Raw genomic sequence first — 14,706 nt, 5'->3', positions numbered from 1 at the left:
CCTCTTCTCAATATTATTTCTTCTCTTTTAGGTGCTAGAGTAAGTATTGAGGGCACAGTTAAGTTAAAGAAGGTAGACAATGTCGATTTTTCCAAACTGCATACTTTTGAAGAAGTGACAGCTGCAGCCAGCAATTCAGAAATGGTTCGTCAGCTAGAGGATGTGCTGATGACATGGTACAAACAGATCGAACAGGTGAGCTAACTCAAGTATTACATCAGATATGAGTTGTAGCTCTCAGCTGTGTCCTAGCCATTGCATTGTGTCCCTGAAAGTAAAGGGAAGAGGAATCTTGCAGATTTGGTTATGAAACTCAGCTTATTCTTGACCTCAGTGCAAAATCATTGTTTTCTGGGGGCCACTGAAAATCAATTTTAATTTTAAACATTTTAAATATTTTTAAATATTTTTAGATATTTTTAAAAAATATTTTAAATACTGTAAAAATATTTAAATATCTAAAAATATTTTAAATATTTTAAATATGTCTCACTCTTAAGGAGGAACCATAACCATATGGGTTGAGAATGAAAAAAATGAGGAATCAGGAATAGCCAGTGTTCATTCCAATACTTTATATATAGTTTATACTCTTCATAAGAGAAAAGAAGAGGATACAATGAAGCAACTATAGCCACAGTGCTAGACACTAAATAAATACCTCTTGGTTGATCAATGGAATTGTCTATGTTGACAAAGATGTTCAAACTAGGCTCATTCATGTCACTACCACAACTCTCTGGCCAAATAAATTCTCTCTGGCAGTAGGGAAAGCAGCAATAAGAATGGGGCATATGTTAACATTCTGAGAGGCGCCAACCTACATTACCCATACTGCCCCAAATCAGGCACTATGCAATTGCTTTAAACTGAAAGAGGCCTCTAGGAGCCAACTCACGGATCTCTAGTTCATGAGCACAGGTCAGTGGAGCTAGAGAAGAAAACGTTCAGTCAAGTGAAGACTAAGGCAAACAAAAATCTTGAGTAAAAGCTAGAAAAAAGCACTTTCAATTTACCTCTCTTAGAACTATGTTAGAAGAAAGGAGGTGCAGTTGGAATGGAAAAATTGGAGGACTTTGGAAACTCCACCAGGGCCTGGAGTGCTGGTCACAGAATTTGTTCCAGGTGTCACTAGGAAATTGAAGTGGATAATAGAGCACCGCAGGACTTCTGTACCCACTTACTATGTCGCTGGAGGAAGGGGGAGCTGTAACCCATTGTGGAAATCGGGCTCTGTCCTACACAATGGCTGAGGAGATCCCCCCAATTATTGTAATCAATCAATATAGATTTTCTTTCATGAAAATGAAGAAGCAAAAGAAAATAGCTGAGATTTAGGGAGGTTTAACAAGTTGAAATAAGAAAATCACATTGGGCAATTGCAGCAAATGGCTCCAATTAAGTAGAATCAATGCAGGAAATGGGAGAGATCTTTAATCTAAAATAAACATCTGAACCATGACATCTAAAATAAATATTGACCTTGTCATACACAAAAATTAGTCAAGATAAATTATAAACATAAATTTGAAAGCTAAAAATGAAAAAAAAAAAACCCAGATACACACGACAAATTGGATGAATCTCAAAAACACTGTGAGTGAACAAAAGCAACCCTAAATAAGTAATGTGAAAAATAAAACAAAACCTATAAATGAATCAGAACACAACATAGGGCTCTATTGATATCTTCTTAAGGTACAAAACTCAGAAGCCATGAAAGAAAAAACTGACATATTTGACTACATAAAAACAATTTACTAACTTCCATATGTCAAAAATTACCATGAGCAAAATTAAAAAACAACTTTCTTGGAGAAAATATAATCAGCATATATAACAAAGAGTATCCATAATATGTAAAGCTCTTCTTTACATCATTAAGAAATGGGCAACATTGAAAAAAAATAGGCCAAGGATATGAACAATGTCATTCAAGGAAAGTACATGGAGATATTTGACCTGGGAGTGGGTGGGAGGGGGGTTTAGGAGGTCATGATATCTTCAAATATTTGATGGGATTTCATGTGAAATTAAACTTGCAGTGTATGGCCCTAAATGGCAGAAGACCAGGTGGTGGCTGCAAGGAGAGAGATTTTTAATCTTGAAATCAGGATAATTTTCTCACAGAATCCCTTCTTCACATACACACAAATACAGAATGTACTGCATCCTGAAAGTACCCAATTTGAGGCTGGTATCTATCTGCGAAACATGTTGTAACAGGAATTAAATTTCAAGAATTTTCATTCTTTAATTCTGTGATTCAAACTAGATAGACCTTCAGCCAGTTAAGAGAAATTTAAATTATGTCTAGTGTCCTCTATTTAAGGTGATGAGGAAGCTTGTGATAGGATTAGGAAAGAGTTCTATACAGAATGGTTAAAATTAAAAGCAAGTAACTTTCATGGAGTGAAGAAAGAACCTTCATGGGTCTGAAAAATCAACTATGTATTTTACTTCCTTTGTATTCTTAAAAATTCCATCACAATTTGAGTTATGTGAAGCTATAAACATAAAAAGTACAGAAAACAATATAACAAAGACCCCTGAAACTACCATTGAGATTAAATAGATAGATTCTCATTTTACTTCAGATCTGTTTTATTTTCTGCCACATTTACTTCAGATCTGGTTTTATTTTCATGAAAGCCTCCAACCCATCCCTTTCCTTCCCTCTATATTACCACTATCCTGATGTTTTTGTCTCTCATTCTCCTGAAAGTTTTACACTTTTATTGCATTTTCATATTTATAAGCTTTAAATTATATATATTAAAATTATATGTATACACTATGTATATATATAAATACAGAATATATATTTGTGATTAAGGTCTTTATACAATTGGTATTTATAATATCATTTCACAGTTTATGTTTTTTCTCATTTAGCATTCTCTTTCATCTATGTTGGTACAAATAAATTAAATTATTCACTTAACTACTGTCTGGTGTTCCTATCAGTTTATTATATACATTTTCAGACATTAAGATACATTTAAGTCATGTCTAGTATCCTCTGTTTAAGGAGGTAGAGAGATTTGTTCATCCATTCCCTCAGAAAGACAGTTGTTTCTATTTTTAGAAATTCAGTTAATTTTTAGAATTCAGTTAATACCTTTGTTCAGATCTCCTTTGCACAGGTTCTAGAGTTTTTCAGTGGAATTGCTGACAGCAATAGCATATGGCTTTTTTTATTGGCTATTACATAGCCCTCCAAAGAGTGGTTATATTAACTTACTTCATTTTTATAGAAGCATATGAGAGTTCCCATTTCTTCAAATCTTTTGTTGCACTTCGATCATTAGATTTTTAATCTTTGTCAGTATGTTGGGTGTGGAATGATACCTTATTTTGTATTACTCTGATTTCTATTGAGGTTGAATGTGTTCAATGGCTATTTAAGTTTTCTCTTTGTTGAATTGCCTGTTCACATCCTTCACCTAGTTTTATTTCAGATTGCTTGATGATATCTTACCAAGTTGCTGGAGTTTAAATAATATTTTCCATATGTTAACTTTGTTGGTCTCCATTGTGTCCTACATGTTCATTTGGTATGGTGTCTTTAGTCATGTGAAAGTTTTATATTTTAATGTAAACATATTAGTTACAAATTGTAATCCAGCTTCATTTTAGCTACCTCCAGTGGTAGGAACATTGTGCTTTTTGTATTTTATTTAAGAAACTCTTTTCTACTTAAATATTATGTAGATATTCTCCTGAGTTATTTATTTACCTTAAATATTAGTGAAATCTACAGAAATAAATACCATAAAAGAAACAAATTGTTGTAAAATGAACACTCATGTAACCTTTGCACAAGTTAAGAAGCAGCATTACCAGCACCTAACAGTCCCCATGCATCCCTCTTCCCAATTTTAACTCCCTTTTCTTTCCCCAGTGGTAACCATTTTCTTGACAATTATGATATTTAGTTCCATGCTTTACTTCATCATTTTCCCCTCATCTCCTATGTTTTCTTTAAAAGTGTTGCCATTTTGTTTTTAATATTTAGATTTGTAATCCATCTGGAATTAATTGTGTATGTGGAGTAGGAATCTAATTTTGTCTTTTTCCATATAGTTAGCCAATTGTTCCCAAAGTTTATTTAATAGCCCATTGTTTCCTCCTGACAAATTTTTAATATCACTCTGTAATATATAAAGTTTCTAAATCCCTTTGTCTATCCCACTGGTCTACTTATTTGGGTTTTACACTCATGTAATACTGCTTTCATTTCTGTAGTTTTTTACTAAGTCAACATTTGTCATGACAAGTCCCTTTATGTATTTTTCTTCAAAATTGCATTGGTTATTTCTGGTTAATTATTCTTCCAAATTAATTTTAAGACTAGCTTTTCAAGTATTCTGAAAAACTCTATTGATATTTTGATTGGTTTTCATTAAATGTATACATTAATTTAGAGAAAATTGTCACCTTTATGTGGTTGAATATTTCCATCCATGAACATGGTATTTCTCTCCATTTATTTAGGTCTTCTTTTGTATGCTGAAAGTAAGTTTTCTAATTTTATCCACAAAGATATTGTACATCTTTTGCTAATCTCTAGATATCTGATCATTGTTGTTTGTTACAGCAAATACTATCTTCTTTTAGAAATTACATTTTCAGATTGCTATATGGCTTGTAAAGAAATGCTATTAATATTTATGTGTACATCCAGTAACCTTACTGAATTGTTCACTTTTACTTATAGAAGTTTGTCTTTAGATATTCTTGAATTTTAAAAATGTAGCCAAACATATCATCTTTGATTATGACAATTTTTTTTGAGAGAGAGAGCACACAAGAAGGGCAGAAGGAGAGAGAGAGAGAATCTTAAGCAGGCTCCACACCTAGTGCTGAGCCGGATGTGGGGTTCAATCTCATGACCGTGAGATCATGACCTGAGCCGAAATCAAGTCTGACACTCAACCAGCTGAGCCACCCAGGCACACTGCCATTATTGTTTTTGTTTTTTTTTTAAATTTCCAATTCTTATGCCTTTTGGTTGCTTTTCTTGTTTGGAGACCTCCATTACCACGTTGAATAGTAGTGGGTGGTGTTAGTGGCAAATTTTTCTTGTCCTTGGTTTTAAAGTGATATTTTCTAAAATTTCATCATTAAATATGAGGTTTGCTATAGATTTTTGGTAGATACTATTTATCATGTTAAAGAAGTTCCCTTTTGTTCTTAGTTTCCTAAGAGTTTTTCTTTTAATTTTTTTTTAATGTTTATTTTTGAGACAGAGAGAGACAGAGCACAAATGGGGGAGGGGCAGACAGAATCTGAATCAGGCTTCAGGCTCTGAACTGTCAGCACAGAGACTGACACAGGGCTCGAACTCACAAACCATGAGATCATGACCTGAGCAGAAGTCAGACTAAGCCACCAAGGCGTCCCAGTTTGCTGAGAGTTTTTAATATTCTTCAATTAAAATTTATAAAAATTTTTAGCTTCCTTTGAAAAGATACAAACAATGAGGTTTTACCAAAGAAGAAAGTAGCATTCTTAAATTCCGTGAATTTTTTTTTTTTTTAATTGCAGGTACTTATTGAGAGTGAGCAGATGAGAAAGGAAGCTGATGACTCAGGTCCACTTACTGAATTGGAACACTGGAAACGCATATCAGCCAAATTCAATTATATCATTGAACAGATTAAAGGACCAAGTTGTAAGGCTGTCATAAATGTGCTTAATGTTGCACACTCCAAACTGTTAAAGGTAAAAGGCCTTTTATTTTAAAATTTGATATGCTTCAGAAAACCAACTAGAAAATTACCCTTCTTGAACTGCTTCTTCACATCATATACTGGAACCATGTGTTGAGAGTTTTAAACGTTGAGTGAGGCTCTCTCATATTCCACAATTATTTCCCAAAGAGGAAAAGGAAGTATAGAAATGAAGACTTATTTCTCAATATTTTGTGTATCAATTTTGACAATACTACTATGGAATGATTGCTATTTATTTTTAAGTTGCTTTTGAAATTGTGAATCAATAGAGGCTCATTGAGGTAAAGAACTACATAGAAAGTCAAAAACAAAAATGTGCTCTTGTTAGATAGCTCATGTCCACTAGTCCACAGTTTGGTTTGATTTTTTCTGGGTCCTTTTATTTTTCTGTATTCTTTCTTTAAAAAATTTTATCTATATTTATCTATATCTGTATCTGTCTATCTAGATATATATCCTTTTTTCAAAGACCCAAAATAATGCAATGTTATAAATAACTAACCTAGAAAAGTCACTCCAGATAGAAGCAAGTCCAGCTTAAGCCTACAGACAAAATGTTAATTACAAACAGAATGAGTCTTTAGTTTTAGTAAATCATTTAAGGTGTTTATGATAACTTTGTCTTAAATAATATAAGAAACAGATGTATCAATCACATTTCAGTATCAGCTACTTTAGTATATGTATGATTATGGAAAATAGCCTGAATTTCTTTTTTTTTTAAATTTTTTTAATGTTTATATTGAGAGAGAGAGAGAGAGAGAGACAGTGCACAAACGGGGGAAGGGCAGAGAGAGAGAGACAGGGAGACACAGAATCTGAAGCAGGCTCCAGGCTCTGAGCTGTCAGCACAGAGCCTGACGTGGGGCTCAAACTCATGAGCTGTGAGATCATGACCTGGGCTGCAGGCAGACGCTTAACCGACTGAGCCACCCAGGTGCCCCCTGAATTTCTTGACTAAAATTAAGTACAGTGATATATTTGGATGTTTCATGGAATTCTTATACATTTTTTCCCCTAGAATTGGCGTGATTTGGATGCAAGAATAACAGATACAGCAAATGAATCAAAAGATAATGTCAGATATTTGTACACTTTAGAAAAAGTGTGTCAACCTCTCTATAACTATGACCTAGTAAGTATGCTTTTTAAAGTGTACTTTTAAAAATAACTCATTTTAAAATAACTTAATATATGTGTATTGGGAAATGTATACTGCAGAAAAATTATATAAAAGATATATTTTCCTGTTATACATCTATCATGAATTATAAACTTATTTATTATTCCAAACTACATTTAAATATTTGACATTATCATGAGTATAATCTCATTTGTGAATTAAACTAATTAATCCATTGCACATCACAAATTACCCCAGAACTGATTCGCATAAAACACAGTTCCTATAAATCAAGAATCCAGGCATAGCATAGTTTGAGTGTCTCTGCCTCAGGGTGTCTCATGAAGTTGTGGACAAACTATTAGCTGGGAATGTGGTCTCACTGGAAGTGGAGACTAATAGTTGGAGGGTCCACTTCTAAGCTTGCTCATATGGTTGTTAGCAGGCCCCAGTTGCACACCACATGAGTTTTTACATAGGGTAACTTGCTTCCCCTAGGGTGAATGATCCAGGAATGAGCAAGAGAGCGTGCCCAACCAGCATTACCCTGATATCAAAGCACTACAAAAAGAAATAGAAAGATATCCCATGTTCATGGATTGGAAGAATGAATATTGTTAAAATTTCCACACTACCCAAAGCCATCTATATATTCATACAATCCCTATCAAATTTCCAGTGACAGTTTTTGCAATAATGGAAAAAAATCCTGAAATTTATATTGTACGTACCCACAAAAGATGTCCACTAGTCAAAACAATCCTGAGAAAGAATAATAAAGCTAGAGACATTGCACTTCCTGATTTCAAGCTATACTGCAAAGCTAGAGTAACTAAAGCATTATGGTACTGGCATAAAAATAGACACATCAATCAGACAGAAACAAGAGAGATAAATCCTCACATATATGGTCAAAAATTTTTGACAAGGGAGCTAAGAATACTCAGTGAGGAAAGGATAGTCTCTTCAATAAATAGTATTGGGAAAACTGAATAATCATATGCAAAAGAATGAAGTTAGACCCCTATCTTACATTGCTCACAAAAATTAACTTGGAATGGGTTAAAGACTTCATTGTAACACAAGAAACCATAAAACTCCTGGAAAAAAGAATGGGGAAAAAACTTCTTGACATTGGTTTTAGGGATGATTTTTTGGATATTATATCAAATATGTAATATTATAATATATATTATGTATAATATAATATTATATATAATATATATAATATAATAATATATAATATATATAATAATATATATTATATAATATATATATTTTGTATATATGTATCAACAAAATGTAAAAGCAACCTATGGAATGGAAGAGAATATTTGCAAATCATATGTCAGATAAGGAATCAATGTTCAAAATATGTAAGAATTTATACAACTCAATAACAAAAGCAAACAATATAATGGAAAAAATGGGCAGGAACTGAAGAGACATTTTCCCAAAGAAGTCATCCCAATAACCAATGAGAACGTGAAAGGAAGCTCAACATCACAAATCATTAGGAAGTACAAATCAAAACCACAATGTAATATCACTTCATAGCTATTAGAATGGCTATCATCAAAAAAACAAGATAACAAGGATGTGGAGAAAAAAGAACCCTTGTCCACTGTTAGTGGGAATGTAAATTGATGCAGTCACTATGGAAAACAGTACAGAGACTCCTCAAAAGATTAAATAGAATTATCATATGATCCAGCAATTCCACTACTGGGTATCTTTTCAAAGTAAATGAAATAAGGATATCTGCACTCCCATGTTCATCACAGTATTACTTACTCATAATAACCAAGATATGGAAAAAACCTAGGTGTCTATCACTGGATAAGTGGATATGTATATGAAAGATGGAAATCTTGCCATTTGTGACACGGGTGGACCTTGAGGACATTATGTTAAATGAAGTAAGTACGACAGAGAAAGACAAACACTGTGTGATCTCACTTATATGTGGAATTTTAAAAAAGCCAAACTCATGGTAACTAACTCATAGAACGTTAGTTGCCAGGGCTGGAAGTGGGGGAAATTGAAAGATGTTGGTCAATGAGTATAAAATTCCAGTTATAAATCCATAAGTTCTGGGAACCATGTAGAGCATGGTACATTTTATTCTTTCTTTAGTAGAGAGGGGAAGTCAAGGAAACTAATATTTGTTGAGAACTTATGGCAGTGTTGCCCAACTTTGGCTGGGTGTTGCCTCTTTTGTGCATCACGTTTAGCCAGGAGAGTTCCTCAGGCAATTGTGTTTTTAAAGGTGTCCACAGTCTTGAAAACCCCTGGCCTTTTACTGTGGGCATTGTAATATATACTTTCCATGCATTTTCATTCTGTATGCAAAACAGTCCTCATTTTAAAAACAAAGAATAGAATTTGAGCATTTCTACAACTGTAAGTCATGAGACTGAATTTGAATCTAGCACTCTGGCATTTTGCTTTGTTTTTGTTCCTACTTCTCCATGCTGCTTCTTCAAGTTATTCTCTAAGTTAAAATGCTTTCAAAATAATTTATATTAGTGTCTGATATACATATTCAGCATTCTCCATTCTAATTTTTGAAGACATAGTCAAAGCCTCCACATACATGTTGCCATTGGCTATATGGTTTGGTTGGCCAAACTTTTTAGGGAAAGGTCAATGCTGGTTTCATCCTGGAGTCAGGGAAAGAGGATTTGGAGAAGATAGATATGTATAGGGGTGGTTCATAGCCATTCCAAGATGGTTCCGTTAACCAAGGAGTTTAATGTAGGTGAGGAGGGAAAAATGTAGAGTTGAGAGCCTTGGTCAGGACAGTTCTTACGGCCATGCAGGAATCTATTCTCCACCAGAAAGCACCATGAGAGAGAATAGGAAGACTTCCAGGAGCAGTCTTGGAATTGATTCCATAAAGAGATGATGGGTTTTATTTACAGCTTATTTACACCTTTAGTACCAGCAACTGGACTTCTGCTGGGGACCTTTTAAAAATCCGTTTCACATTAGAACATTTTGCATCACTTTTTAGGTGTTTGTGTGCATATGATCATGAGTAAAACAAACCAAATTGGTAATAGAGAATTATGGCCATTACTTGGCTCACTCAGGAGCTCAGTGACTTGATTCCCCAGCTTTATAGCATGTGCAGTTAAAATGTATTTCTAAGAAAAATCAGAATTATCACATGTCACATGCATTTGGGCTTATTCACAAGAGTTGAAGATTCAAATATTAAATAGACATATATTTAAAGTCTATTCTAGGAGGACTACCTGCAAGTAGATATTGATGAAACAAATGTAACAAAACATTAATTTTTGTCAAGTGTAGTGATGGATATAACTGATCATTATACTATTCTCTGTACTTTTCTATATTATTTAAAGCTCTTCATTATAAAAAATAAACTTGGAAGAAAGGTACAATGCTTTTTATTGTTATCAAGCTCTCTAGATTTTTAGGTGTACTAATTTCAGCTTCTTGGTTCAAAAGACTTGTTTAAATTTATAGAATTTTCACATCTTTTAGTTCTGGTGTTCTTTTCATCCTAGTAATTTAAAAAATTTTATTCGATTGCTCTAGCCATGGATATACATTATTATTATTATTTTGTTGCTGTTGTTGTTGTTGTTGTTGTTGAGCTTTTTATATTCTCTGATGAGGGAATGTTTCAAACATTATCTTTGATATTAAAGAAGTACTAATAATACTGTCATATAATTGCTTCCCCCTCATATAGTCACTATCTTCGATGCATTCACTATTCTTTTTATCCTCATTTTCTTTACTCTCATTAATAGCAAACAGCAATTGCTTTGGTTTGTAACTCACAAACTAGTTTAGCTTGTAACTCACATTTGAGCAGGAAAAGTTCAGAGGACTCATGCTTCCATTTCTTGTTGATAAATTTTATGAATTTTATGTTTAATGTTTCATTTTATTATCTTGCTATTGCACTTTCTGGGTATTGGCATATCTGTCGTGTATTTTACATATAAAGTGTCAAACGCTGTGTACAGATAGGTAAGAACTATGTGCTCAAGGAGCTTCTCTAATAAATGATGTTTAAATTTAGATGAAGGTCATTTTCCTGATGGACCCATTTGGTGCCATCTCTGAGCCTTCTTCACTGGAGCGAGGGGCACTTTGTAGACTTGCTTTATTGAGAGTGGAAGGGACTCCTCCAAGGCTTATTTTCATTAGACTCTTTCTGATATACAGATAACACATACAATATGAATTCTGACATACAAGGTTACCTGCAAAGTAATGATGTTAATTTACATAAGTCACATACAATTGATTTAATTAAGCCATAGTTAACACCTGATGCCTAGGACATACAGTACACTATTCAGTAGTTATTTCTGGTTTTATTTTGTCATTATTAAAGAAATCTTTTATGGGCGCCTGGGTGGCTCAGTCGGTTAAGCGTCCGACTTCGGCTCAGGTCACGATCTCACTGTCCGTGGGTTCGAGCCCCGTGTTGGGCTCTGTGCTGACTGCTCAGAGCCTGGAGCCTGTTTCAGATTCTGTGTCTCCCTCTTTCTCTGACCCTCCCCTGTTCATGCTCTCTCTCTGTCTCAAAAATAGATAAATGTTAAAAAAAAATTTTTTAAGAAATCTTTTATATATTCTGTTTTGTCCTAACAAAAGGCAAGCTCCTTGATGGTGGAACAGCCATTGACCTGTTCTTCCATCCTGATTTGTGTCATAGTTAAAAGCAGGGTCTCAAAATCTCAGGCACATAACTGTAGTTATGTAACAACTGTGGGACAAGGTACTTAACTTCCCTGCTTCTATGTTTTCTCATCTGCACAATGGGAATAATCATAATACTTTATTTTTTAGGTTCTACGACAGTTATCTTTCTCACATTTAACATCTCTGTACTCAGAGCACATCTTATAAGAGAGTCCAGTCTTAGGAATCATTGTGGATGTGACTGGACACCATCTTAGATTATTAGTTTTCTGATTGAAGTGTTTTTTTTTTATTATTTTGTTTTGTTTTGTTTTGTTGGTAACATTGGTATGAATTTAGACTACGGTGAGTAAGTAACCAGCCTGTGGTACAAATCTTCAGGACAGTTTATTCTCCCACCATACCCAAGGAACAAGATTTGGACATGGAATCTTTGTTCCTGTCATTTTCTCCATGGCTCCTTTATTTCATGATTACATTTACAGAGGGCATTTAGCCTGTTGGTGGCTTAGTTTTACGGGAGAGTTAAAACTTCCCATATTGAGCATTTTTTTCCTTTCTTGCTAATGTATAAAGAATTGGTGCCATTTTGTAATCAGTGATGTTTCAGATGTGATGATCTAATAATGTACCTTAAATGATCAATGTCAGCATAAATTAAGGTAATATGTGAAGCTCTTTGCCTAGTGCCTGGCATATCGTAAGCATTCAATATACATTAGTGATGGTTTATGTCTCTCTTGTACTTGTTTCCCTTTGCTGAATGCTTTTCCACTTGTTTCACTGTTTTGCATGTATCTCTTCCACTCTGTTGTGACTGCCTCTAGAACTGTCCTTATATTTGAATTTATATATCTGAATTTCTCCCAAATATCCTCCAAAACTGGTGGTAGTTAGTAGTTTTGCTGAAAGGTGAATTGAATTGCACAAGTGGAAATAGGTTTTAGTCTGATCTCTGTTTTAAACTAGCTTTCTGGCCATAAGCAAGTCACTTTACCCTTGAAGATATCAAGTTTCTTCATCTTTAAGTAGATTATCTTGAACTATTCATCCTAAAATCATTTTCACCTCTTAAATTTTATTTTTAAACAAACTTTTAAGGTTAGATGTACAGATAAGTTACAATGACAGTACAGAATCGTCTTCAAGTTTCTCCCGTTAACACCTTGCATTTTCTTGGTACATTTGTCAAAACTGATATTCTTTTTCTGTTCCAAGATCCAGTCTGGGACACTACATTGCATTTAGTAAAAGTTGACTTTAAGATCAAAGTTTCAGCCTTATTTTATGCATGTTTAGAGTTTTGAATTTTATAGAATATTGTTTATTAAAAATATAAATATATGACAGACTTCCCTTAATATATTTCAATTTTAGGTTTCCATGGCACATGGAATACAAAATTTGATTAATGCCATCAGAATGATTCACGGTGTGTCACGGTATTATAATACCTCAGAGAGAATGACCTCGTTGTTTATCAAAGTAAGTTTCCAAGGAAGAAATCACACATGTCACCCTGTAAAAAAGTTAATAATACTTTCCCTTGGGGCCAGAGAAGGGAACTGGGAAGTTTGGGTGCCTCTCCGAGTTATGGATTTCAATACTTCCAGTGGACAAGAAATGAAAGTTGTTGACTGGTTAGTTGTACTTAACTGAAGGTGTACCCTCTTTTTGTTAGAGGTAAGCCCTCAGGTTTTTTGTTTAAATGTAGCTGGTGCTTTTCTAATTTATTCTGTTCAGATAGTTTCCTCAGGACCTAAGAATTGTGTCCACTATTAACAATGTGTCTTTAGCCTCTCCCGGTGGCCCTGTAGTTTGTGTAAAATCTTCCTGTGATGACATATGGTTCATCACTTAAGTAACTTGAAAAATCATCCACGAAACACACGAATAGAATTTCTTTGTGATTCAAGCAGAACATAAATATATAAAGTAACAGTCACATTTCTTTTAACAAGCAAATGAATAGATTTAATCATCATCTATTTCCCAAACAAGGCAAGAAGTTTAGGATTTTTCCCCATCCCTTGTCTCTCTCTTTCTTGTTATGTATGTCCCACGCTGAGATTTCTCATTTTGTATTTTTGTTAATATTTAAAAAAATTTTTTTTAACATTTATTTATTATTGAGAGACAGATGCAGAGTGTCAGGGGCAGAGAGAAGGGGAGACACAGAATCTGAAGCAGGCTCCAGGCTCTGAGCTGTCAGCAGAGAGCCCGATGGGGGGCTGGAACCCATGAACCGTGAGATGATGACCTGAGCTGAAGTCGGTTGCCTAAGCAACTGAGCCACCCAGGCGCCCCTATTTTTGTTAATATTTTGAAACTATTTTGCCTAATATTTTGTTAACATTTTGAATCCACATGTATTCCGACTGAAATCTAAGCGTTGCTAGTTTCTTTGATCACCTCTGTTTGGTGATTTCCATATCTTCCTCCATCTTGGATTCATTATTTCTTTGGGTGAAAAGTATTCTCAAATGGTTCTTTCAGAGAGAGAGTCTGTGTGTGGTGAACCTCCTGAATTCCTGCATGTGTGAAAATAGCTTCATTTTGTCCTGCCACTCAAATGTTAGTTTGACTGGGATTCCAATTTCAACATAATTTTCTTCTGGAAACTTGAAGATGTTGTTGTCTCCTATCCAGGACTGTTCATGAGAAATTAGATGCTAATCTGATTATTTTTCCTTTGTAGGCAACCTATCTTATTCTTTCAAGAAGCTTTTAGGATTTTTTTCTCTATCCTTGAACTTCTAAAATTTCAAAGTGATGTGTTTCTTTTTACATTTATCTGGTTCTGTATTTGCTGGATTATTTCAATCCAAAGACTTTTGTCTCCATTCCTGAGAAATTTCCTTGTTTTGATTTTGACTATTCCTTACCTACCTGTTCAATTTATTCTCTCCCCTTGAATCTAACTTCCATTTCTCTTAATTTTTTTTTGTCACTTTCTGTCCTTTGACCTTTCAGCTCACTCATTTGCTCTTCATTTATGTCCCAGTTGCCAGTCAGTTTATCAATAAATTTTTTTTATTTTGATAATAAAAATTTCAACTTCCAAGTTCTCTAGCTGTTTTCTTTTCGTGATGCAAAATACTCTCATATCTTCCTCCTGAACTAATTTAGTTAATAAAAGATATTTTAAAATAT

General features: G+C 34.0%; 1 protein-coding gene across 5 annotated transcripts in view; it reads left to right on the top strand.

The window, feature by feature from the left end:
* Positions 1 to 14,706, top strand: part of DNAH8 (dynein axonemal heavy chain 8) — a 331,845-nt gene that overhangs the window by 35,257 nt on the left and 281,882 nt on the right. For all 5 annotated transcript variants that reach the window (XM_053905062.1, XM_053905060.1, XM_053905063.1 and 2 more), the window contains exons 8-11: positions 32 to 195; positions 5,551 to 5,727; positions 6,760 to 6,873; positions 12,931 to 13,038. In XM_053905062.1, the coding sequence (XP_053761037.1) occupies positions 32 to 195; positions 5,551 to 5,727; positions 6,760 to 6,873; positions 12,931 to 13,038 (563 nt within the window). The remainder of the gene's footprint in view (positions 1 to 31; positions 196 to 5,550; positions 5,728 to 6,759; positions 6,874 to 12,930; positions 13,039 to 14,706) is intronic.

Source organism: Panthera pardus, unplaced genomic scaffold (genome assembly GCF_024362965.1).
Source record: "Panthera pardus isolate Hobbes unplaced genomic scaffold, ASM2436296v1 HiC_scaffold_17, whole genome shotgun sequence".
NCBI lineage: Eukaryota > Metazoa > Chordata > Mammalia > Carnivora > Felidae > Panthera > Panthera pardus.
The sequence above is the reverse complement of the archived record's forward strand: the minus strand, read 5'-3'. Positions and strand labels throughout refer to the sequence as shown.